This window comes from Dasypus novemcinctus, chromosome 5 (assembly GCF_030445035.2).
Source record: "Dasypus novemcinctus isolate mDasNov1 chromosome 5, mDasNov1.1.hap2, whole genome shotgun sequence".
Lineage (NCBI taxonomy): Eukaryota > Metazoa > Chordata > Mammalia > Cingulata > Dasypodidae > Dasypus > Dasypus novemcinctus.
Window position 1 is genome coordinate 144739758 of NC_080677.1, and position 23830 is coordinate 144763587.

At 34.9% G+C, this 23830-nt stretch overlaps 1 protein-coding gene across 4 annotated transcripts in view; it reads right to left on the reverse strand.

Moving 5' to 3' along the window:
- ADARB2 (adenosine deaminase RNA specific B2 (inactive)) overlaps positions 1-22846 on the reverse strand; it is a 627544-nt gene extending 604698 nt beyond the window's left edge. The window contains exon 1 of one of the 4 annotated variants that reach the window (XM_058297664.1): positions 21872-22846. In XM_058297664.1, coding sequence (XP_058153647.1) covers positions 21872-21971 — 100 coding nt within the window. In that variant the 5' untranslated portion in view covers positions 21972-22846. The remainder of the gene's footprint in view (positions 1-21871) is intronic. The other 3 variants (XM_058297665.1, XM_058297666.1, XM_058297667.1) reach the window with 3 other exon arrangements.
- Positions 22847-23830: the final 984 nt, after the last annotated feature.

Sequence of the window (23830 nt, forward strand, 5' to 3'; positions counted from 1 at the left end):
ATAATATGTATATAGGAAATTAAAGAGAAAGAAGTTTCTTCGTGGGCTAGAATGCTAGCTAAACAAGAGAAAATAGTAGTTTGTATACAAGAAATTTTTTTACGAAATGAAGGTGAGAATTTGAAGGCATTAGGAGTCAGTGTCCCAGTTTAATTTTGCACTGGGAGGAGGGTAGGTCATAAGATTTAAATTAAGCTTGTGATTAACATTGAGAAATACCTCAATAAACTGAGGTGTGGGTTTCCTAATTTAATAACTGGCAAAAGGAGATAGCAAGATTTAGACATAATATATTTTTAGGTTAATTCCTAATCTTCCTTTCCTTTATTAAAAATCAAAGCTAAAAGAAATGTAATAATTCAGCTCGTGAGCATTTCTCGTCTGCATCTCATAGCTTTTAAGACAGTAGTTGAAACTGGCTTACTGGCAATGCATTTTATTCTCTGTCATTAGCCCTTTAATATCTTTCAGAATCGGTGAGGGTAAAAATGGTATCCTTAAAAAATTCAGCCTTAACTGGTAAAAAAATAAGTAAGTCTGGGTCCTAACCCACTTCTTAGATTTTGTGTTTAAATAACTTGATCCAGCTTTCATTCTGTGGGATACTTATCCTTGTGCCATAGGAAATAAGAAGGTTAAAATTTGCCTTTACGGACTTGGAATATTAGGCTAACCTAAAACTGTAAGAAGTGACTCCACACAGCTGTGAGTTCTTTAGCTATCCAGTTGTGTGCTTTGTAGCTGTCGCTCCCTGGACAGGCCATCAGAACCACCTACTTAAAAAACAGATGCTTCATCAAAACCCTAATGAGGTGCTTTTATTCCCTAATGTCCAACTAGTTACATCTGTTCTCATATATTCCTAAAGTCAAACAGCCTAATTGTTTTTTTTTTCTTCTTTTGGCTTGACTTCCTGGTTTGAATACTTTTATTAGAAAATAAGAAGTTTCCAACTCATTCATGTTGTCCTTTTTGCCTTGGTTACCAGGAAGCCTGGTACTTTATTTAATGCTCAGTTACAGTTGTCATAATTCTCTTCCAAGATTTTACCATTCACTCTTGAAATGTATTTTCATTTGCAAAGTTTTACTATATCTGAGTCTTTTACGGTAATCATATACAATTTTTTGGAAAGGAAATAGGGTTTAAGAATAAAATAAAAGCAGTAAATGTATTTTTAATGTTTTCTCTAGAGTATGAATAATAGATTTTGATGATTAACCTGATTGATATACTTTCAAGGTTATTTTGCATTAAATGTGATTATATTTTTAAGAATTTATGGATGTCACATTTTTAGTTTAAATTATATGAATATTAACCCCAAAGATCTAGGAAATGTGGTAATTTGTAATTGTACTGCCTCAGAAATTGGCTTGTATCCTAATGGATGCTGTACAGAAGTAAAATGACTTAGCTAGCGGGTGACCCAGTCAATTGCTCAACATCTACTTCTCAGCACAGTGTTTTCTACATCTTGCCTTGTTCTATTACTTAAAAAGGTCCTGAAAAAAAAATATGCTAGTCTGCATTTGCAAGCAGTTTAAATCAAATCCATCAGTTTTATGCAAGAGGAACATTTGTTGGAAGTATATAGTGGACTCATACAATTAACAGAAGGTTGGAGCAGTTGAGAAAATGAGGAGGCATTCCAGAAGGTTCCTGAGGGTGGATGCCAGGATGCCCGCACCACTCTTCTCTCCTCCAGCTGTGGAATGCAAACTTTGGACACACGTACTAGACAATAACATGGCTGCAAATAAATGTTACCTGCAGGGATAGACTACTTTGCATAACTCTCTCCGGATTCATTATTCTGTGAGGCGTGTCATTGGCCAAGCTTACAATAACACACTCCTGTACTACTGCCAAGGACAGAGGAACTGGCCAGTCCCTTTGGCTTCCCCAGTTAGGAAGGATCTTATATTCTGCATAACTAGAAAATAACCCTAAACCTGATGAACTTTTATCCAAAACAGTTGGTGATAGAAATGAAGAAAATGAAGATATTGGCATCTTGCATGCTGATGAAATTCCATTTAGAAATTTTACTTTTTTCCATTCTATGGCAGAAATGATATGCTATAAAAATATTAGCAGATTTGAGGATTTTGAAATCTCTGGAGATAGATTTCACATAAATATCAATTGCCTATTATTGCACTGAAATCAGACTTATTTTAAATTGATGTGGGGTCTGAGCACAACTGGTTCACTTTGGATATCCATGAGTGGCCAGTGAGCAGCCTGACGCAGGCTAATTCTTATAATAGTCATACATGCATATTCCTTGGCTTGTCTTCCTACTCCTCAACCAGTGGCTTTGGTTCATTGGACTGACTTTCTCCTTTCATTCCCACTCCGAAATTCTATTTTAGAAGTGATTCTAGTCTTCCCCAAAGTGTATGCTAATAGTGACCTGCAAGTTGATTGGGATAGTGTGTGAAAAACAGTTTAAAAATTTTGTTTGTGATACTATACTTTAATGAGCATAGAAAAATATTAAGGAGTACCATCAAACTCACAACCGTATGGGAATATAACTTAGAAAAATAATAAAAACGAATGAACACACAAATAAATAAAAACAGTAAGAACAAAAAATCCAGGCTAACATAAATTTCAAGGAAACTATTTTAGTAAATCATACATAGTAAAGATGATACCCAATTAAGGCAAAAATTGTGAAAATGAATATGAATATCTAAAATTTGGGGGAAATTATATTCTGCCCCACTTTTCCTGATTCTAGAGCTGAGATCCTCTAATGGACGTGTTACCTGGTTTTATGACTTGGACTTGATATTTATGGAAGAAGTAGCCACAAACTCTTTTTGGCCAACTTTTCCAAGTTTGCACTATCTCCTTTGAAAATCTTTGGGACATATGCTTCAAATACCTTGCCCTATTCTGCATATGTGTGTGTGTGTCTTAAGCAAATTCTGGTTTGTGGTAACTTGTGCCTCACTTACTGCCACCGCATAAGGAATGTGTCTTCTCTGTGGAAGGAATAATGGCAGTAAGAGGGGTGTTGAGAAAACACACACATTTAGCAGGGAGGTCAGACAGAGGAAATGATGCCAAATCTGAGGAGGTATTATGAGCAGATGGAGCGGTGAAAGTCTAAATAGTGGTACTTCATTTTACCGGGCAGCAGAATCATCTGAGGATCTCATTTAAAATGTGGAATCACAGACTCCATGCCATATAATTTCTAATTCTATAATCCTAGAATGGAAACTCAGCTTTTGCCTTTTTAACCAGCACCCGAGATTTACACTTAAACAGTGGTTTAAGTAAAAGGCATACTTATGCAGGAAGAAGACTGCTTTCTGTGTGCTTTGCTGAGATGGCAGACATGTCTTTTATTCTCATTTTATTCATAATAAGGAAACTTTGAAAATAAGCTTTGATAATAGTAAGGGAGAGTTTCCTATTTTTCTCAACCATATAATTTTCCAAAAGGTTATTTTTTTCATTAGTCAATTGTCTCAGGGATCCTCCGTAACATCCCAGAGTCTCAGTGTCCAACGTACAATCCTATTCTCTCTTGTTCCCCAATTTGGTATCTCATGGCTTTAAAACATTTAATTGTTTTCCTCTTATTTACTATAATGTTTCAAATCTGTATTTCAATAAATGCCTTTTAAATTGAAATGTAATATCCACAGAATAAACTATTTTCCCCCTTAAGTTCATGGATCTGGACATTTTCTATATTACTGTTTTGATGAACACTTGTGAAAAATCTTGAAGTACTTAATGGAATAAGTTAGTATTGTTTTATAAGTTATTGGGATATTTATGAGAGTGAAATGGGGCATTATTTCTAATTAATCTTGGACAACAAGTGTAAACTGGCACTACTTGGACAAACCTGGACATATAACCCTCACTGTGAAACAACTGATGGAGGTTTGAAAGTTTATTCAAGGCAAATCTCAGGACTGCAGGTAATAAAATACTGAAAAGGAAGAGGAAACAGTAGTAAGGACAAGTAAATTAACCCTGTATTTATTGTTCTTTAATTAACTCATATTTTCTTGATATCTTGATAGCTTGATATCAGCATTTACCCAGGATGGATGCTTCTATTTGGAAGGTTATCAGAAAATCCTAAGGTTTCCATTATTTTTCCTTAAATGCATCTATTTTGAACATTCTGTATTTGATCCTCCCAATGCTTTGGTGAAAATGATGCCCAAATTATAATACAATTGTGAAACTTTATATAGAACACAATTAACATAACTGCAAATGAAATCAGTTCTTATTTGAATGGAATATTTGAAGAAATTAATTTACAAGCCTGAAATTCACATCTAAGACATTTGCTTTCTTCAGATTTGAGGGATTTCAGGAGATAGGTTGACTATGAAGTTACTGCAGTAATTAATTTGTTATTATTAAAATTGTAAAGAATTTTTTTAAAAAATAAGGGGGATTGGATGTGGCTCAGTGGTTGAGTGCCTGTTTCCCATGTAGAAGGTCCTAGGTTCAATTCCTAACCACATTACCTCAGGGAAAAAAAAAAAAAAAAAAAAAGGAGGCATAAAAGAGAAAGGAATGAGCCAAAATATTGCAGGAGGTGAACTATTTTTTTTGTGTGATTTTAAGGTAGAAAAGACCAAACATATGATAATGTTGATATAAAAGAATTCAAAAAGAACAAGTATCAAACATAGACTTTAACAATATAATCGTTTTATCAAAGTATTTTCTAAATTAGCCCATGCATGATTCATCTGGAAAGATTTTATTTATACTAAGTTACCTGGATTTGCTGTTTCCAAACTTGTAATGTGGAGTGCAAAGTAACACAAATGCACACATACATATACTCATTTTTAGTCACTCAAATTACAAACAACTTCTGCTAGAAAAATATCTTTTGTAAGTCAGTTTGGGACATGAGAGATATTTTTACCTATAAATAGTTTTATGCATTCTTATTACACAAGCAGAGAAGTTCACAAAAGCCCATTTAAGCCAGATACACGGACTGCCACATAAACCCAAAGTCCAATATATAATTTTGTTTAAATTGTGCATTCCATGCTAAACCTAACGCTTGATCTCCAGAACATGTGCCCTGTCATACTGTAATTTGCACGTTAGCACTCAATTAAACTCTACCCTGGTCCTAGCTCCTGAGTACTGGAAGGTCCCTCAGTTCAACATAACTGATTGGAATAGAGATCTAAGGAAATCTTCTCAGGCTACTCTGTTCTCTTATTCCAGTGGATAATATGTTATCCACTTTAATAAAATCCACTTTAATGAAAGGTTACCAGGAATTTGTGATTTATTTAGAAAGAATTTCTAAAAGTCCAGAAATCTTACCTGTGGGTGTTTATGGAAAATGAGCTTATAAAGAAGATTTTGATAGGAAGATAATTTTTTTGTCAGTGTGTGTATGATGGAATTGCACCTACTCTATGTAAATATCCCTTTGTTTTACCATGGGGGCATAATGTGTTTTTCTTAAAAGAATTTCAGTTATGTAACTGTCTTTGTTACAAAAGAAAGACTGACATTTCTAGGATCGTTTATCATACGTAAGTTCTAATTTCCTATTTGCCCATTCTGCATTCAAATTCATTTCAGCAATCAACTCTTCATCCATTTACTCATTCAGTTAAAGTAGAGCATAAATATTTACCTGTGGCTCCCATTTAATGTTTTTTTTTTTTTTTCCAGGTACTGGAGGCAGGGATTGCACCTGGCACCTTGTATGCAGGAAGCTGGTGCTCAATCACTGAGTCACATAGGCGTTCCAAGGTTGTTTTTTTCATTTGTTTGTTTGTTTTTGTTTGTTTTGTTTTTAGGAGGCACCCGGGAGTAAACCCAGGACCTCCCATATGGGAAGCAGGGGTTCAACTGCTTGAGCCACATCCACTCCCTTTCAATTTGATTTTGACTTTGGATCTCTAGCCTAGACTCTGAACTTATTATCTTAGATTAATCTAAAAAAATTAAAATTGTTTATGCCAAAAAATGGTTGAAAAATATCCTGTACACAAATACATGGAGACATGCACACAAAGTAGTAGAAAAAGTTTCCATTTCAAAAATAAAGTGTATTTAAATCTGATGAATACATTTATAATACTCAAATTTAGTTCCAGGTTTTAATGAATGAATTCTTAGTTTATTTTAATTTCTAATTTGACTATATCAACAAAAATGTGCTCATCTACATTTAGCTTTTCCTGTATGGTGTAAGGTATTTTGTGTATATTTTATAATAATAGTATTTTGTTTTCTTTTTTGGGTTTTTGAGAAACAATTAAAAATTTTCTCATTTCTAAACTTAATTCATGTTATTATTTGAACATTTTTTACCTTTTAAAATAATGATTATTATTTTGAATTTCAATATACATATAATATGGATCTATGAACCATGAGGATACTCGTGTGTCTGAGTATAGTTCAATAGTCTCTACAGTTTTCTTAAACATTAAGACCAGAAAATTGTATTACTCAAGCAAGTAAAAACACAGCAGAATATATATGTATATAAAGGAGATAATATGTATATAATTTTCATATGTGTATACATATATACCACATATATGTATATATTATATATATATATATAAAGGAGATAATATATAAATACATACATAATTTTATATGTGTATATATATACAACATATAGTCCTTAAACAATATGCATATAATATACAGTCATTAAGGCTTTATGAGCTTGGTTGCATATTAATTAGCTTCACCCTGAAAAGAGAACATAAAATTCTCCTTTGTAGGCTCTTTTTGTATCAGGGCTTCATGCCAGAGCTTTTTTTTTTTTTTTTTTCCTTCATTTTTTTAATTGATTTTGTAAAAATATTACATTAAAAAAATATATATGAGGACCCCTTCAACCCCACCACCCCCACCCCACCACTCCCCCGCCAGCAACACTCATTCCCATCATCATGACACATCCATTGCATTTGATAAGTACATCTCTGGGCACCTCTGCACCTCATGGTCAATGGTCCACATCATGGCCCATACTCTCCCCCATTCCATCCAGTGGGCCCTGTGAGGATTTACAATGTCTGGTGATTGCCCCTGAAGCACCATCCAGGGCAGCTCCAAGTCCCTAAGACGCCTCCACATCTCGTTTCTTCCTGCCATTCCCCATACCCATTAGCCACCATGTCCACTTTTCCCACTCCAATGCCACCTTTTCTCTGAGGTCCTTGGATTGGTTGTGTCCGTTGCACCTCTATGTCAAGAGGAGGCTCAGATTCCTCATGGATACTGGATGCAATCCTCCCGTTTTCAGTTGTAGGCACTCTAGGCTCCATGGTGTGGTGGTTGTCCTTCTTCAACTCCAACTTAGCTGAGTGAGGTGAGTCCAATAAATCAGACTGTAGGTGCTGGAGTCTGTTGTATGCCAGAGCTTTTACAGTCAGTGGTAACAGAGTATTTCTGTGTTACCATTTTAGGAGCAATGCAGAAAGTCTTCCCGGATTATCTTTTAAGGGGCAACTTGCTCTATACTGCCCAGAGCATCTGCCTTTGCATTTTGCCCACTCTCATTGTAAAATTTCCCTCCTTCTAAAGGCCCACATTTTCATGACTAATTCTCTGTACCTACATGTTCGATTCCACACCAAGGGTTTGACCAAGGCCCACCCTTAAGCAAAGAACACCTGATTGAAGATAAAAGTAACTGGATTCGAATTCAAGCTCTTTTACTATCTAGCTTTCTGAAATAGTCACCTATCCCTTTTGGGTCTCTTGCCCCTCAACTGCAAAATGAAGATGTTGAGTTAATGAACTCTTAGGATCCTTTTTATCTTCAATAAGAAAAATATATAATCGATTTTACTCAAGTTGGAGAAAGAGAAGTGGGAAATGAAAAATTATCCTCCTATCATTTAAATTGCTGAAGATAGCCCATCTTAGAATGATAACTCACATTATTTTAAACTAGATATAGGGGTTTGGGAGGGACCAGGAAAGGAGGAAACAAAGGAAGAATATGATAAAACTCACATCTCTTAAAACTATCACATTGGGTTGCAACATTTATGAAAAAAGAACTAAGAAAAAATTTCTAGGTGTTATTTAATCAAGTTCTGTGTTATTCAAATTCTACAAATATTTCTTACCTACTAGAGATATTATGCTGGGGAAATAATGAAAATAGAATTTATTACTTTTTTCATCCATACTGAAGTAGAGATGACACTTTCTGGTAAAAGACCACTAATATCCTAATGATAAGCTTTAGCTTTTAGAATTATCTCTAAAGATGAATAGAAGTGTAGTTTGCTGTCTACCTCCATCTAGAATTCTTCTATCATTAACTTAGATTAATGAGTACAATAATTCCCTCTTATTCTAAATTTTATCTTAAAATTCTGTTTAAAGGGCACTGCAAATATCAGGCCATTTACTATTCTATATATGTGAGGTCCACATACTATATATATATATAATAGTTAAAATAGTTAAAACCATCATATGGATTAAAATGTAGCTTAAATAGTTAAAAAATCATATTGATTAAAATATCGTTTTAATAGCACGCAATATAGTTAACATGGCCATGCAGAACCACAAAGTAAATAACTCTTGACACATTATTTTAACTACAAACCATCATTATCTGTGCTACCTTGCTATGCTGAAGAATACTGTATCAGTTGATAAAGACATCCTTTAGAATTTAGAGATTAGCAGCATATGTCTTTGCGAGCTTTGACTTCACTCTTCAACATGAAGTGCATGAATCCTCAGGAAGCATCTCCATCAAGAGGAAGGAAGCATTTCACTCACTGAGTTCTGTGAAGGGCCAAACACCAGAAGGCTCTGTGACTCGAGTAGCGGCTCCATCAGCAGAAAGTGTGGGTGTGTGCTGCTTTTCGCTACTGTCCTTTCTGCCTTGGTGATGGATAGTCTGGTGGAATCTTGCCGTAGGTTCTAGTTGTGTGCAACAATAGAAGAAGAAGCCAAATGAGAGAAGAAATTTCTCCAAAAGTTCCACATCAAAATTGGAGAATTCTAGTCTCCTAAATCCTTTGTGGAATAGCAAGACTTAACCTAGGAAAAGTAGCAGCAGAAATTGATGTAGGAGTTCATCAGGGAGGTGATTTAAAAAGACAATGCCTGATGTGCCACTTCCTAAATATGAGGCCTTATTTAAGTTACTCAAGCTCTCCGTGTCTCAGTGTATCTCTAATATATTGTATATATGCAATATATAACGATTGTATATACGCAATTACCCTACAGTGCTATTGTGAGGATTACACGAGGCAATCCAAGTTAAATCCCTATAGTATTATTATAAGTGCTCAATAAATATTAGTTGCTAATTTTTAGTTCATCTTGCCTATGTGCCAAGTGGACATTAGTTCTAATGGCCGAATCATAGATTTACACTTGACTAATCAAGGGGACCTTGTTGAAAACACTAAAGTGGAGTCTGAACTAAATGAATCTTTTAGGCTATGTCCTCTCTTTTAATCTGTTAACATTTTGGGCTAGGTTCACATCCTGTAAAAAGAGATACATCCAATTTCATGAATTTTTATTTAATACACATTTGCTTGTGATATGAGTAAACAACAAAATTCCCAGTTCCTGGAACCAGAGAAGGGTTACATAATGTCACACAGGAAGTGATGTATAATCTTTTCTATTTCATATTTCTCCATCAAGTGTAGGAGGCCTGATTTTGACATTAATCCAAAATAGAAGGTCATTGTGTCCTGCAAAAATGTGCCAGAATGAAACACATACCCATTGCTTCAGTAGAGTCAGGACAGAGCACATTTAAGTGAGAGCCACATGAACCAGAACTCATGACTGGGCAAAGAGGAAATGCTGTTCCCAGGGCCCAGAGGGAACTGGGAGGAAAGACACTTGCATCAAATACAGTAGGTAATGTCACTGAATTCAAACGTGAGATGTGAATATTTTCAGACACAGAGGTGGTTTATCATAGTAGTAAAAAGGACTCTGATATAAATAAATATCCTTTCCAAAATAGAGACATGAATCAAGAACATCTTGGAAATACTTTAGAGGAGCAACTGCATCAGAACACAGAAAGAAGGAATATCCAAATAAGTAGAGTAAAGTGAACTTCCTTAGGCACTGTTTAAGGATAAAACTGTTTCATAGTGAAGTGGTATGGATATTATTGTCAGAATCCTACTGTGTAGAATTTTTGGCTTATGAAAAAATATATAAAAATATATATATTTTACATAACATACAAATTGTTTGCTATGTATAACATACAATCCATTTTATAATTTCAATTTTATCAATTTCCTTCTCATTGTTTTCCTGAAGTTCAAGTTTTAAAACTTTCCTTTTATTACAGATAAATATCTTGTCTAACAGCCACAGCCAACTTCATTGTGTTCAAAGTAACTGAGAAAGTAATTAGTGCTCACTAAAGTATTTTATCTTCTAGAGCTGCATTTTTAGTGAGGTTCTATATTTCCACTGCTCAATTAGAATATATCTGATAGAGATAGGATGGGGGAGGGCATAGAGGGAAAGACAGAGAGATCATTCATAAATTTTCAGCTAGATAAGTGATAAGAAAGACCAAGAAACATGCTATATACATAGAAACTAGAGGAAAATTGAATGACTCCCAACTTTTACATAATGAATCGTACGTTCAATATATTGAGTTGGAAAGTGAGAGTGGAAACTCCTATGTCTATATGAATTAAAGCTACTTAAATTACATCAGATAGATGGGAAATGGACTTGGCCCAGTGGTTAGGGCGTCTGTCTACCACGTGGGAGGTCCGTGCCTCCTTGACCCGTGTGGAGCTGGCCCATGCGCAGTGCTGATGCGCGCAAGGAGTGCCGTGCCACGCAAGGGTGTCCCCCGCGTAGGGGAGCCCCACGCGCAAGGAGTGCGCCCCGTAAGGAGAGCCGCCCAGCGGGAAAGAAAGTGCAGCCTGCCCAGGAATGGCGCCGCCCACACTTCCCGTGCTGCTGACGACACAGAAGCGGACAAAGAAACAAGATGCAGCAAATAGACACAGAGAACAGACAACCGGGGGAGGGGGAGGAATTAAATAAAATAAATAAATAAATAAATAAAATTACATCAGATAGATGAGTACACATCTACTTAATATGAACTTAATATGAAAGATATTCCAACCTTGCAAAAAATATATCAAGCCATATTACATATAAGAAGTCAGTAATTTAACTTACTTAATATCTTGTTGCTAGAGTTTTGTATTCTACAGAGGAAGGCAGGATTTGCCCTCAGCAATCAAGAGAGAGTTGAATTTTTGGGCACAAAGCAAAATTGTGGCAAAACACTTCAGCAGTTTCTGGGCCTTTCTAAAAGAGGAAGACCAGGCAGTTTGTTAGAGGTGTGGGAGATTCAAAGCAAAGACAGGCAGTGATATGTCACAGAGTCACAAAGCATCAAGCAATGGAGGAAGGGGTTTGTGTGTAAATGTTACTCCCACTCGGGAAGTACAGGAAAGAGAGGCCCTCGAGGTCAACAGTGAGGGGCAACCGTGTTAAAAGGTCTGTCCTCTCTGGAAGTATCTTAAGTTTTTTACAGTTTGTTTGGGTCTGAGGGTTTCATCATCTTTCTTACATACAAAACACTCATGCCAACCATCATCTTGGCTGGTTTGGGAAAATGAAGTATGCTGCCCAAGCTTTCCAAAAAGGGGGCTTGGTAAAAAAAAGTATCAAGAATCTCTCCAGCATAGACTACAGAGAAGGGGGAGCCATTCTGGGGTATGCTTTCTGGCTGTTTTAGAACATTTTCCAGAGCTTACCTTACTGGAAATCCTTACAATTTTGCTCGGTGATATATTAAGGTGTTCAATAAATATTGAATGAACAAATTCAGATTTAGTTATTGCTTGAAAATAAATTAGACAGTGCCTTTTAGAAATTTACAGTCTAAATCTGATAGTTAATTCTTCCACAAATATTTATGGATCTTGCACAACAAGGTAGTCATAATGGCAGATTCTGGGAACACAAAGATATTAATAGTATCATGGGCTGGTCCTTGAGAAGGTAAGATGCAGACAGAAGCAACAGCAGCCATTCAAACCTGGAGGTAATTCTACAAAACAAGAACTGCCGAAACCACTCGGTCTAGATTTTATTATACCAAAGATGGCTTATGAATGTTATCCCCCTGTATAACCTCACATTGATTGATCTTTTATCTAAACTGCTATAGCTCATCTGATCTGTCCACAATCTCCTTAGAAACTTTTTCCTTTCAGCTATATTGTACTGATTATTTCTTTAAGAAAATTTTATTTCAAAAACGAAATCCATTTTCTCAGTGGGTTTTAAATGAGTAGCTATTATGTTTTGACATTGTGCAAGGAATAATGATAATAGTTTAATGGATTAGGTTTAGACAGGATTTGTACTTTCGAAATAATAAAAGAAATACAATAGAAATCGAACTTTGTGAAAACACCTGATAGCATTTCGTACTTAACAAGAAATTTCCTAAAGACTCAAATACAATGTTAGGGTCATGGTAGGTTGTTTGCATACCATGTTTTGATTTCATATTTCTATGTCTATATCCCTATAGACAATATAAGCTCAGAGAGAAGGATGTTGTCAACATTTTTTCTTTGAGTCTTTTGCAGTGCCTAGCTCCTTGTTTAGTTCATAGTAGGTACAGTGGATGTATTTACAAATTAATAAATGGTACTTACACACACCAAATATAGTCCTTGTCTGAATACACATATAAAGTTTAAGGCAAAATTGCAAACAAAGCAGAATTGGATAGCCTGCCCTATACTTTTAAATCAAGTGCCCTTTCTGTCTTGAAAGCTACAGAAAATAAGATGCAGGGAAATGCACTCTAATCAGGGTACAGAATGAGGAAAGAGACTTAGTAAGTTATTCTCGCTCTCTTCTTCTTCTATTAAAATCTTTTCACACCAGTGTGGGTTTTGTTTTTCTCTTATTTTATGATGTAGAAGGATAGATCATTTTTTATTAGTTCCAAAGACTAAAACATTTGTTTCATTTCAACTGAAATGCAGACAAAGAGGAATTAAAAAATGATGTCTTGAAAATTTTACAATTAAACAATTAATGTCTCCCTCTGTACTGTAAGACATGATCACAAACCATAATCATTACTCACTGTCTCTCAAGGAATGTGTGCTCTCAGATGCTTACTTATGATTTGTTTCTATGCATAATCTTAAAAATACCCTTCTGGAAATGTTTACGTATCAGAGTATTGTTGTTCCAGAGTTAGAGAATATTTTGATAAATGATTATATGCATTTTATATGTCCAACACAGTCTGTTATCTCTCTATATTGCACACTTATATTAGGAATATGTGCATGTGAGTATAAATTTTAATGATTTAAATTCTATTCATTATCTACATATCAAAGCCCAAATTATGGTTTAACTTCCTTGCAAAAATTTTTTTAAAACCCAGGTGATAGCATGAAATTATATGAACTCTCAAATTTGTTATACTTAAAAATGAATAACTTTACCTTTCTGAATGCTTAATAAATAATGACAATGCTTAATAAATAAATAACAATTTCTCATAATTTTCGATCAGTGCTGCATATACTCCTGTTTTCTGTTCCTGGGATTGGAATAGTGTAAGGATATCAGAACAACATATTTATTATGCATCAAAGCTACTTTCAGAGGTGACACTATTTATACTTAGCACACTCTCTGTCAAAGACTGCCAAAGTTCATGAATTCTCCTTGCTGTTTTCTTTGAGTTTTCAAAATCTGCTGTTTGTCCTAGTATTCTCCCCAGGGATGTAACTATGATCATTATTTCAACATTATTTATTTATTCTTTAGCAATAAAAGTTGGCAGTATGGAATTATTTGAATTTTTAAAATACCTCCTTGGAGCATATATTTTGGACAAAAAGTCACTTTCTGTTAGAATTCTGTTACATTCTGGATAGACCTTTAGACATTTCATCCACAATATTAATACTCAGTGTTAAAGCACAAGTAAAATATCTAAATTAGGCCACCTATGTTTTCATTTAGTTAAGGAACAGTAAAAGGTGTTCTTTTTTAAATATTCTTTTGCTCATGACCCAAATTCATAGAACAGTCTTTTCATTTTATAATTGTACATGTCAGATAGTGTCTGAGCTTGTATACAATTTTACTTTTCAGTTTTTAGACCTGAACACAGTCAAATATAAAGAGATGGGGTATTTTTTCTAAGGACACATCTATTTTCACAGCCATAAACCAAATGCAAGTGTCGCATCTGTTATAGATAAGGATGACTGCACCCAGCCAGATTTAGGGTTTAGAGGAGGTCAAAATCAATTTTGCTGATGTTTCTCTCATGTTTATCAAATTGCACTTTTCCAAATGCAATTAAATTTTTAGGAAATATTGCCATTATTTTAAAGAGAGGAAATCTGTGTACTTCTGATAGACTTAGACCAACAAAGTTTTTTTTTTTTTAAATCAATTACCAGTGTCACATGTAAATGCTTTGAACTAGTTTATTATGATTCCCAAGGCTTGTTTCTTAGACACAGTAGCCATCCCACACTTTGTTTTTAACCATTTAAGAAGGGATTTCACTTTGCTTAGCATTTTCAACTCATGATAGCCTCTAGAGTCAGAGAGCTGAGTCCCTGCTTTACCATTTTAATACCATATTTGAAAAGGCATATTTTAGAAATCATGTAAGACATTACAAAATGATTAGACAAATCTCCTGCTATCAGCTGTGGGAAACAAGAATCAGAGATTACATCTCAAATAAATGAAGCAGCAAAGATTAATTAAATCTACGAAGTTCACCATAGCATCTTTAAAGCATTTAAAGGAATAGTCTATATATGCAAACTACCTGAAAGGGTCAAGCTATAATTTAGGCATAAGATTCGTTCTCTAGCTTAGACTGTACAGAAAAGAGATTTTACAAATATATTCTCAGCAATGTTATTTTCATTAATCATATTATGCTTTTACCCCTGTAGTACAACAGCAACAGAAAGAAACCTTTATTTATTTTATAATGTAAAAAGTTATTTTGTAAATGAGTTATCTATTGACAGTTATAAAAATGCTCAGTTGAATGAATGTATCTAGATTTGAACTAACAGTATTAATAGAGGAGCGAAAACATACATATATTAAAAATAATAATTGTCTGAATTCACGTTTGTATCTACATGCTGGATTTCTTTCTCTAATCTGTGGCTGATTTTGATCACACTAGGTGTATAAACATAGCTGGACTTTTTCCGCTTGAGATTTCAGCTACTCTGAATATTCATGTTAGTACTGAATTAGCGGTTACATAAACATGACTGCTCTAATTGCTTTCCCTGTATGGGAAGCAACTCAACAAAAACATCTTCAATCCTGTAATTTTAAATGTACACAGGTAACAAACAAAAACAAAAAGCCCTTAAAATTTCACCTTTTAAGGGTTCAAAAGAAATTTTTAAAAAATCTATGTCACCTAAGTACTGATATTATATTTCTTTTCAATATTTAACATAACTGCTACGTTTCCATGTTTAAAAGAATACCTCATTTACTGCACACTGTTCCTTAATCAAGCATACCCTTCTTTAATATGAATATAAAATTTGTTACCTGTTCACTATTTTTTAACATTGACTATTGGTAGTTTCTATTACTTAAAGCAGATGATAGTGAATGCCAATATATGTGCATTTCATAAAACAAAAAGGACATTTACTAGCTATTTTCTTACCAGATACTAGTTATATTCATTTCCCATCAATAAAATAATAAAATTTTAATTATTTTGCCACCCTTCACACTCAATATCTATAACTAGAATAAAAAATGATTAAATATCCACAGTATATGTAAAGTACTCTTCAGAAAAACTCTGCTTTCTTTGGAAATGGCCACATTAATTTTCAGGCAAATCATAGGTCTCTTAAAATGTAAACATATCATTTTATAGATTGCTAATTCTTTGACAGCATTCTTGTGAAATTAGATTCACTCAAAAAACTGCAGACAGTAGATTTACGGACATACTGGTCATGTTTGCTGTATATTACTTAAACAAAATCAGTCAAGAATTCATATGCAGCAGCCCTAGTTCCCTATTCCTTTTAAATAAAATAAACTAATAAATAAAAGAGCAAAGTTTAATCAGAAAACAGATGTCTTGACACAAAAATATTTAACTAAGATAGTCATGTTTGTAAGTAGAAGAATCTAGTTCTGGCTATAAGCTTGTACATTTTCAAATGTACCTCTCCCTTTCTGGTTTTGAAAATCTCACAAGAGCATATCAAACTGACATGTGGATTAAGACTTTAAAGAGCCTTTTTTCTCTTTTCAAAAGTGAGATCCCTTTATTTGATAGTCATATATACTTAAGTGAATTATACATTAATAGCTAGAAATAAAGTATTCTTTTTGCATGATCAAGTATTTAGCCATATGTATTTCTCTATTTGAGTGCAGGAAAAGCATTTACTTGTACAGATATGGGTTAATTAAGTTCATCTTACTTGCAAATACTTAACAACATGAATCAGAGTGCTTTTGTACACTTCAGGCAATGCACTGCTGTATGTCTTTTTCCTGTAACATCATTTAACAATATGGGCAGTGTTAAAGCTAAATAGTTTGAATTATTCCTGAAGGACATCTATGCTTTTCAAATTTCACTTTGCATTTACCTTCTTTTTTACAGTTTTGGAATAGCTATAATAAATGCTTTTAGAATCTTATTTAACGCATGAATATTTATCTTTCTAAAAATCGTGTTTCCTAGTAATAAAGACTCAAATTTACCAATGCAACTCTATTGAGAGTATTTTTAAATGATGACGAGCAGGTAAGTATAATTAATATTGCCTTATCAGTTGTCCAAAACTGTACACTGATATTAATTTTCTAGCATTTTTTTAAAAGAAGCAGACAAGTGTAAAAATTGCTCAAATGTTTTAGCTGTCTTTATTGTATGTGTGTGTGTGTTTTCAAAATTAAACACTGAATCCTTTAAGAGCCTAAATTATCTGTCCATGTCACAAAAAGGAAAAATAAAATTTCCTCATTCTGCGTTTCCTTACCAAATGCTGCTGGGACGGCACTTCTGTAATAACTGAATTGCCACTATTTAGATATGGATATATGAATCCCGTATTTTTATTTTAAATTCAAATTCACTCATCATATCTAATGCCCTTGAAGCAATCTCAAATTACTGTTATTACACGGGTCACTAGAAATTGGAAGTACTAATACAAATTTCTGAAAAGAGTAAGGGGAAAAAAAACCCTATAAAATTAGATGATGGCTAACGGTTTAATCAATTTAATTTTATCACTAAATCCAGTCCTTCCTCTTGAGCTGTCAGAGCGTGAGATAAGCGGAGAACATAGTGGAGCACGATGACACAGCCTGTCGTGCAGGAGTTGTGGTCCTGAACCAGCCAAGATGAAACACGCTCATTTATTACTTTGGCATTGCAGGGAGATGAAGAACCACACAGCCTTTCTACCTTCATCCTTAGCACAATCTTTCTATTTCATTAATTTTTCATGGAATTTCATTTCACAACAATCCAGCGTCTGCCATCCATCTGCTCTACTTATTCTATTTCTTTTTGCCAACTTTTTATTTGCATTTCACAACATTCAGCAACCTGTTTCGTTCTCCACTACCTGGCCGTGACTCATCAGTTTACTTTTATGTAGCTACCTTATGTAGGTGTTTCTGAAATTCATTTTCAAATTTTCTGAGACTGCATACCCAGCACTCTGGAAGAACATCTAAATTTCAAGGGTAACTTATTTGTTGTCAAATATCTCAGAGAAATAAGTGATATGAGCTGATGTCCAAATTCAATGTACTGTTCTCCACAGTTCCTTCTTCTTTCTAGCTTGTGATGATTGATCTACCTCAGATAAAGCCCTATCCTCAAGTTTACCTTATGGAACCAACTGAATTTACAGTTTTCCAGTCTGTATCCAAATATGTCAGCCTTGAAAGAACTTTTTCTTTTCCCATTTCCAGATACTTCAGTCATTTTACATATTGTGTATAGCAATGGGTAAAATAATAAAAGATATTTTATTTTAAAAATGCGTTTGATGATAATGCATAGCTTCTTTTAGGAAAAATACACTCACAAAAAAGTAAAATATATATACAAAACATAGGAACTACTTAAATAATTTAAAATACATGTATAAAATTGCTTGAATTTATTATCCTAAAGTTATCTCATCACTCAGAGATGGATGATTTTTAACATTTATTTTTATACATTACACTGTTTGATGGGTTCTACTTATTATTCCACCTGGTTGATTTGATACTAATAAAAAATTAAAATGTCATCTTTATTATTTTGGGTTTAAATGTATACCTTTTACGATTTACACACCTTCTGTTCTTTTCTAATATAAGGAAACTTTACCTTAATATAACCACATAATATGGTTTGGGTTGTGCATAATCACCTAGAAATCTACAAAGAAATATAAAATAATGTGCTATTATTTAGAACTGTCGGTAAGAAATGAACTGCATGGGTATTTAGTGATGACAGGTAGCAGTGAAGTATACATAAACTACAAGTGCTACTGTTACTTTTCTAAAATTCTCTGAATGAAATAGAAGCAGAATAAACTGTTATATTTCTGACACATTACCTGGAATATGAATATTTCTTAACTATATAGGGATAAATGAGATGTTTTCCTGTTCTTTTTACAGTTTTTCAATTGTCTTTCTTTCTTCCATATAAAAGTCAAATGTTAACATTTCTTATTTGTCTAGACAATACAAATCATTCATAAATAATTTAGAAGAGAAACTCCCAACTAAAAAAACACAATTTTTTTTTTTAAAAGGACAACATTGTTCCCCAATAACATGACAGAGAAATGGGGACTGGTGAGTGGGGAAGGTTTATTGAGTATCTTTAAAGTTCATTCAAGAGAGGAATGCAGGTCCCTGCTGGTTAATATCTCAAAGTCATATTCTGTAACTAAGTTTTTTCCCTTTTACTACTTTTAAAAATAGATACTACTTTCTGTGTGGCATGGTGACCAAAAAAAGTACCTTGTGTAGGAAAATATTTCATACCAGAGACAATGAAATTTATTTAACAATAATGAAAGTGTCATATCAAAACCACACTTAAGCTTTATCTATAGAGGGCATTTTATTTCAGGTCCCATAGATTATATTAGGCAATAAAGGCATATCTTATTAACACCATTTTTAGATACATATAGAAAACTGGAAGAATTTCACAAACCAGGAAACAAAGTTATGAAGCATACTAAAAAATGATCCTTGTTCATTAGAATAAGTTGATACACACACACACATACACACACACACATACCATGGGCAAAACTATTAACATTTATTTTACACATTGTATTTATTCAGCCTATAAGAAGAGACCTTACATTGTATTCATAAGCAATGTCTTCACTTGGTACTCAATAAAGCCTTAGTAAAATTCCTTCACAATGATCAATTCGTGTGTGAATTTTAAATTGTGACAAGTATACAGGTCTAACCTATGATAAACTTAAAAAGTTGAGGCTATTCTCCTCAATTATTTTTAAGATTCACAAATATAGCATTATTTAAATTCACCATTGTTCATTGTAGAAGAGAAAAACAGCATCTGTAATAACTAGGGATTATATATAAATTGATCTATTCTCAGGAAAATGCAAATCATTATTTAATGTGTCCTGTGGATGGCTATGTTATTGTTTACTTTGATTGCTTTCATCTACATTAACTTTTTTCCAAAAAGTAAATATTTGTCTTTCCTACCAAGATACCTGTAAACAGATGCCACAGATAATCCGCCCCCTCCCCCCCAAATCTACATTTAATAGAAATTAATATACTCATTGTGATTACTCTTTCTTCAGTTTTTGGCTATGAAAATTAAATGACTTGGTTAGTCAAAATAACTAAAACCTAGAAATCTTTGATATTAAAAAACTGCATTTTGAATTGTTATAGTTAAGTTTATAGCAAATGGAGTGAGTCTTCTTTCAGAGCTCCTCTTTTCTTTCAAAATTGAATGCCTTCTAACATAACATGACTGATATTTAAAGGGGAAAAATGAATTCTGAGAAGGACAATTCCCATGAGCTTATACTATATTTCTATAGACTGCTTTATTATGATATATTATTTAATATGCTTCAATTTTAAACACTTTAATAGACTGAGCAATAAAAATTAAAGGGAACTATGAATACTTAGAAGTATACAAGGTGATGTTTCCTTTTATCTCTTTTAAAAGTGATATTCATTTTTAAAATCTGTGATTTTCTCTATATTGAAGTCACTTTCTCATAGCATTGTCTTTGAAAGACATTGACAGGTCTTATTCAAAATGAAATCTTCAAATTGCAAGATTTCAAATTTGAGAGTTAAATCAGAATTACCAAATAACCCCTATTCTGAAGCTGCAGCCTTTGAAATCTTCTTAAGGAAATTATCAGATCATTTATTCCCAGTGGTCCTGACATGCAATCATAATTAATGACTATTTGATATTGACATTTATGTCTTCAAACAGTCTGGCTAATTTCTTTTATTGGAAGAAGCAATAAAGGGGTTGGGGACTATTAGAGAGCAGTTAAGCAAAAGATCAGACAGAAACTTATCTTAGGCCACAAGGAGGATGAAAATTCTCGAGGAAGGATTTGCCACCTTAACCATATCTAATAATGCATTCTACATTAGAAAAAAACAGAAAATCGGATCACTTTTAGTTGTCTTTCCAGCTGTTCTTTTTATCTCTCTATTCACTTATTTTTAATGACATTTCAAATCATGGTAAGAGCTGAACTTTATTCTGCAAACCTACAATAAGGAGCTGACAATAACAGGAGTTTCTGTCTGTGGGAAAGAACAGGCAGCATTAGAAAATCTTTTAATCTTTTTATGGAAGGCACTTAGGATATGATGGTATTTTAGGACAGTGCTTCTCATGTTGGAACAGCTGCTAATTTTACATCAACACTCCTCTGTAGACGCACCGGGTCCTTGTGATGGAATTTGCCAACTTTAATGCGGCCCATCTCCACAAATATTAATAAGAGGCACAACATGACAACTTGCCAGTAGCGACCTGTCATCAGGCTGCCTTTTGCTCCTTTCGCAGCTTACCGTTTTCTCACCACTAACAAGATGCAAAGCTTATTTCTTGTTTCATATCTTAATTTCTGCTTATTTCCCCTAGGACAAGTGCTAAGTTCTTTGCAGGTGCCAGTGTTTACAAAATAATGCGGATGCCATACTAAGTAAAAACTACTAGCCAATTTGGGGAAAGCGATTGCCAGGGTTTTGCCCCGTCCTTCCTATGAGACAGTTTGGACCTGAGAAGCTGGCACTAGTTCTCACATCCTGGTTTAGACCGATATTGGCTCCAGTGACTATTTCCTTTCGCACCATGTGATAAGGTTACCTCTAGAGGGTCAAAGGCAGTGGCAGTCAGGAACGGGGTGCGGGGACGGGGGCTGTGGGACTTGGAAAATAAAACCCATCCTTTCAGTCAAAAGAACGATATGTTCCATCTCCACTGCTCCCTCTCATCCTCCTTTAAAACTGTCTCCTAGCAAAAAGATCTTTTGCTGAGCCGGCTACTCTGTGTTCACAGTCCGCTCTCGGTTTGCAGAAACCCCTAGCAATTTACAAAAGGATAAGAGCACCGGCATGGTCTGCTTTGCATGTACATCCCATCAGGATTCTAAAGTGAAGCTTCTCAAAACAGACAAATCCCCACAAACATAGACGAGAAGACGCAAGGAAGAAATGAGAGCGCTCCAGCAGGCAGACAAGGTGCAGAAAGAGAGACCCTTACCTTTCCTCTTCGATCTCCTCCTCCTCCTCCTCTTGGACTTGCATTTGAGTTGACTACTTAGTCCTCCGGACCCTCGGCTGTTCCCCAGGACGGATGCCATGGCTGGGATTCAATAGACACAAAAAGCAAGGAGTTCTTAAATAATACCACCTTTCTGGCTGTGGTGCCGCCGCCGCCGCTAAGGCTTCCGCTTTTCAAATCAGGGACGGGGATCACTTTTTAGGGCTGAGCCCCCGAGCCAGCGCGCGCGCGCTCGCCGCCTTCGCTCTGATTGTTCTCAGTCACTTGTTCTCCGCGGGGCCGAGGGCCGCGATCCGCGCCGGGGTGCTGAGGCGCTCCATCGGCCGGAGGGCGCGTGCAAAGGTGCGGACGCGCGCATCTGAAGCGCCGTCTGTTGCTCTCCTTCCGTCTGCCTCCCTTGATCTGGGCTATCGATGCAGGGCTTCTACTTTTTGCACCTCTGCTAGTTGTTTGGCACCAGCCACTTTGAAGCCAATTACGCAGGGAGCTTGTCTATTTGCTGCTGCAAAGTCTAATTAGATCCAATCACAACTGTCTTCTGGCTCTGACATCAGCACCACCAGCCCGTTCCATCCTCTGTCAGCTTGCAAACTCAGCTCCCATTTGGACTGACGGATATGCCCAGGACCTGATAGAAAGGAAAGGACACTGCACTGGAGGGAATAAAAACACGCTACCAGTTTATCTGGGAGAAGCGTAAGGGGCCGTCTTGCATCCAGGGATACTACTACTGGGATTGCAAAGCTTTCTGCTTTAGGCTGTATGGAAGGAACATCATGCTTCTAGATTCTCAGGAAGATGCAGTGACTATTTTCTCTGACCCAATAGTTTTTAACTAGTTAATTCACTATAATGCTCATTATTTCAAGGGGAAAGTTATCTCCATAAGAAACAGAGACCACAGTTTCTCAGAAAGGGACTAAGATTTGCAGTTCCCTGGGAGACAGCTTGTTTAGGGGTATTCATTTTTTTCAGAGGTTGCCTGTTTGTTTGCTTGTTTGTTTGTTTGCTTTTTCCTTCATATCACATGGCTGTTCCCCCTCGCAAAGAAAATCGTGGTATAAAGACAGAGGTGTTAGTATCTGATTTATGAAGAGAGGGATTTCAGAGTCTGTTGCTTGATTTAGGCAACAATGAAAGCAACCCTAAAGAGGGGCTTTTTTCTGACAGTTTTATTGCCAAAGGTAACATTTGAATGAAAGAAGGTAATGTTTACAGGAGGCAGACGGTCCATTGAAATATTTTTGAACATTTCATTCAGGTATAGCCTATATTTTAAAAGGATACACATGGAATCCTAAAAAGCTAACCAAAATATCAGAAGGAAATGATCCAGCAATCATCACTGCATTTCGCATTTAAATCACATAAGCTATTAATTAGAATAGAAATGGCTTGAAAAAAGTCCACTCTCAAATTCATTAGAAAGCATTAACATGTTGATATGAAAATGGCACACATGTATTTCTCCGTTAGTTCATTATCTTTACATACATCCTTTTCAAGCTCCTTATGGACCAGATATTTCCAGATAATTTTCCTTATCTAAGAAAAAAGAATTCCTTTAAGAACACTGGACACAATTAGGATGTTCAGATATGTTGTTCTGGGTGAGTTGATGGATCATAGCCTATTTTTCATTGATAAGACACAGGTAATAATATTTTATATCAAATCCTAACTCCATTGCTCTGACCTTTGGCAATTATTAAACCATATCTCAGTTTTTTTCATCTGTGAAATGGGAATAACAATTGCTGCTATCTCATAGGTGAATTGATATTTGTGAATCAGCGTAAATAATGATTGGTTCATATTAATCATTATATGATTGCTCATTAAATTCAGGAAATAATTTTTGAAACAAACAAGTAGGCCTCAGAAACATGGGGGTCACAAATTTTCTTAAGAACTTTTCATTGTTAACCTCATTTCAAC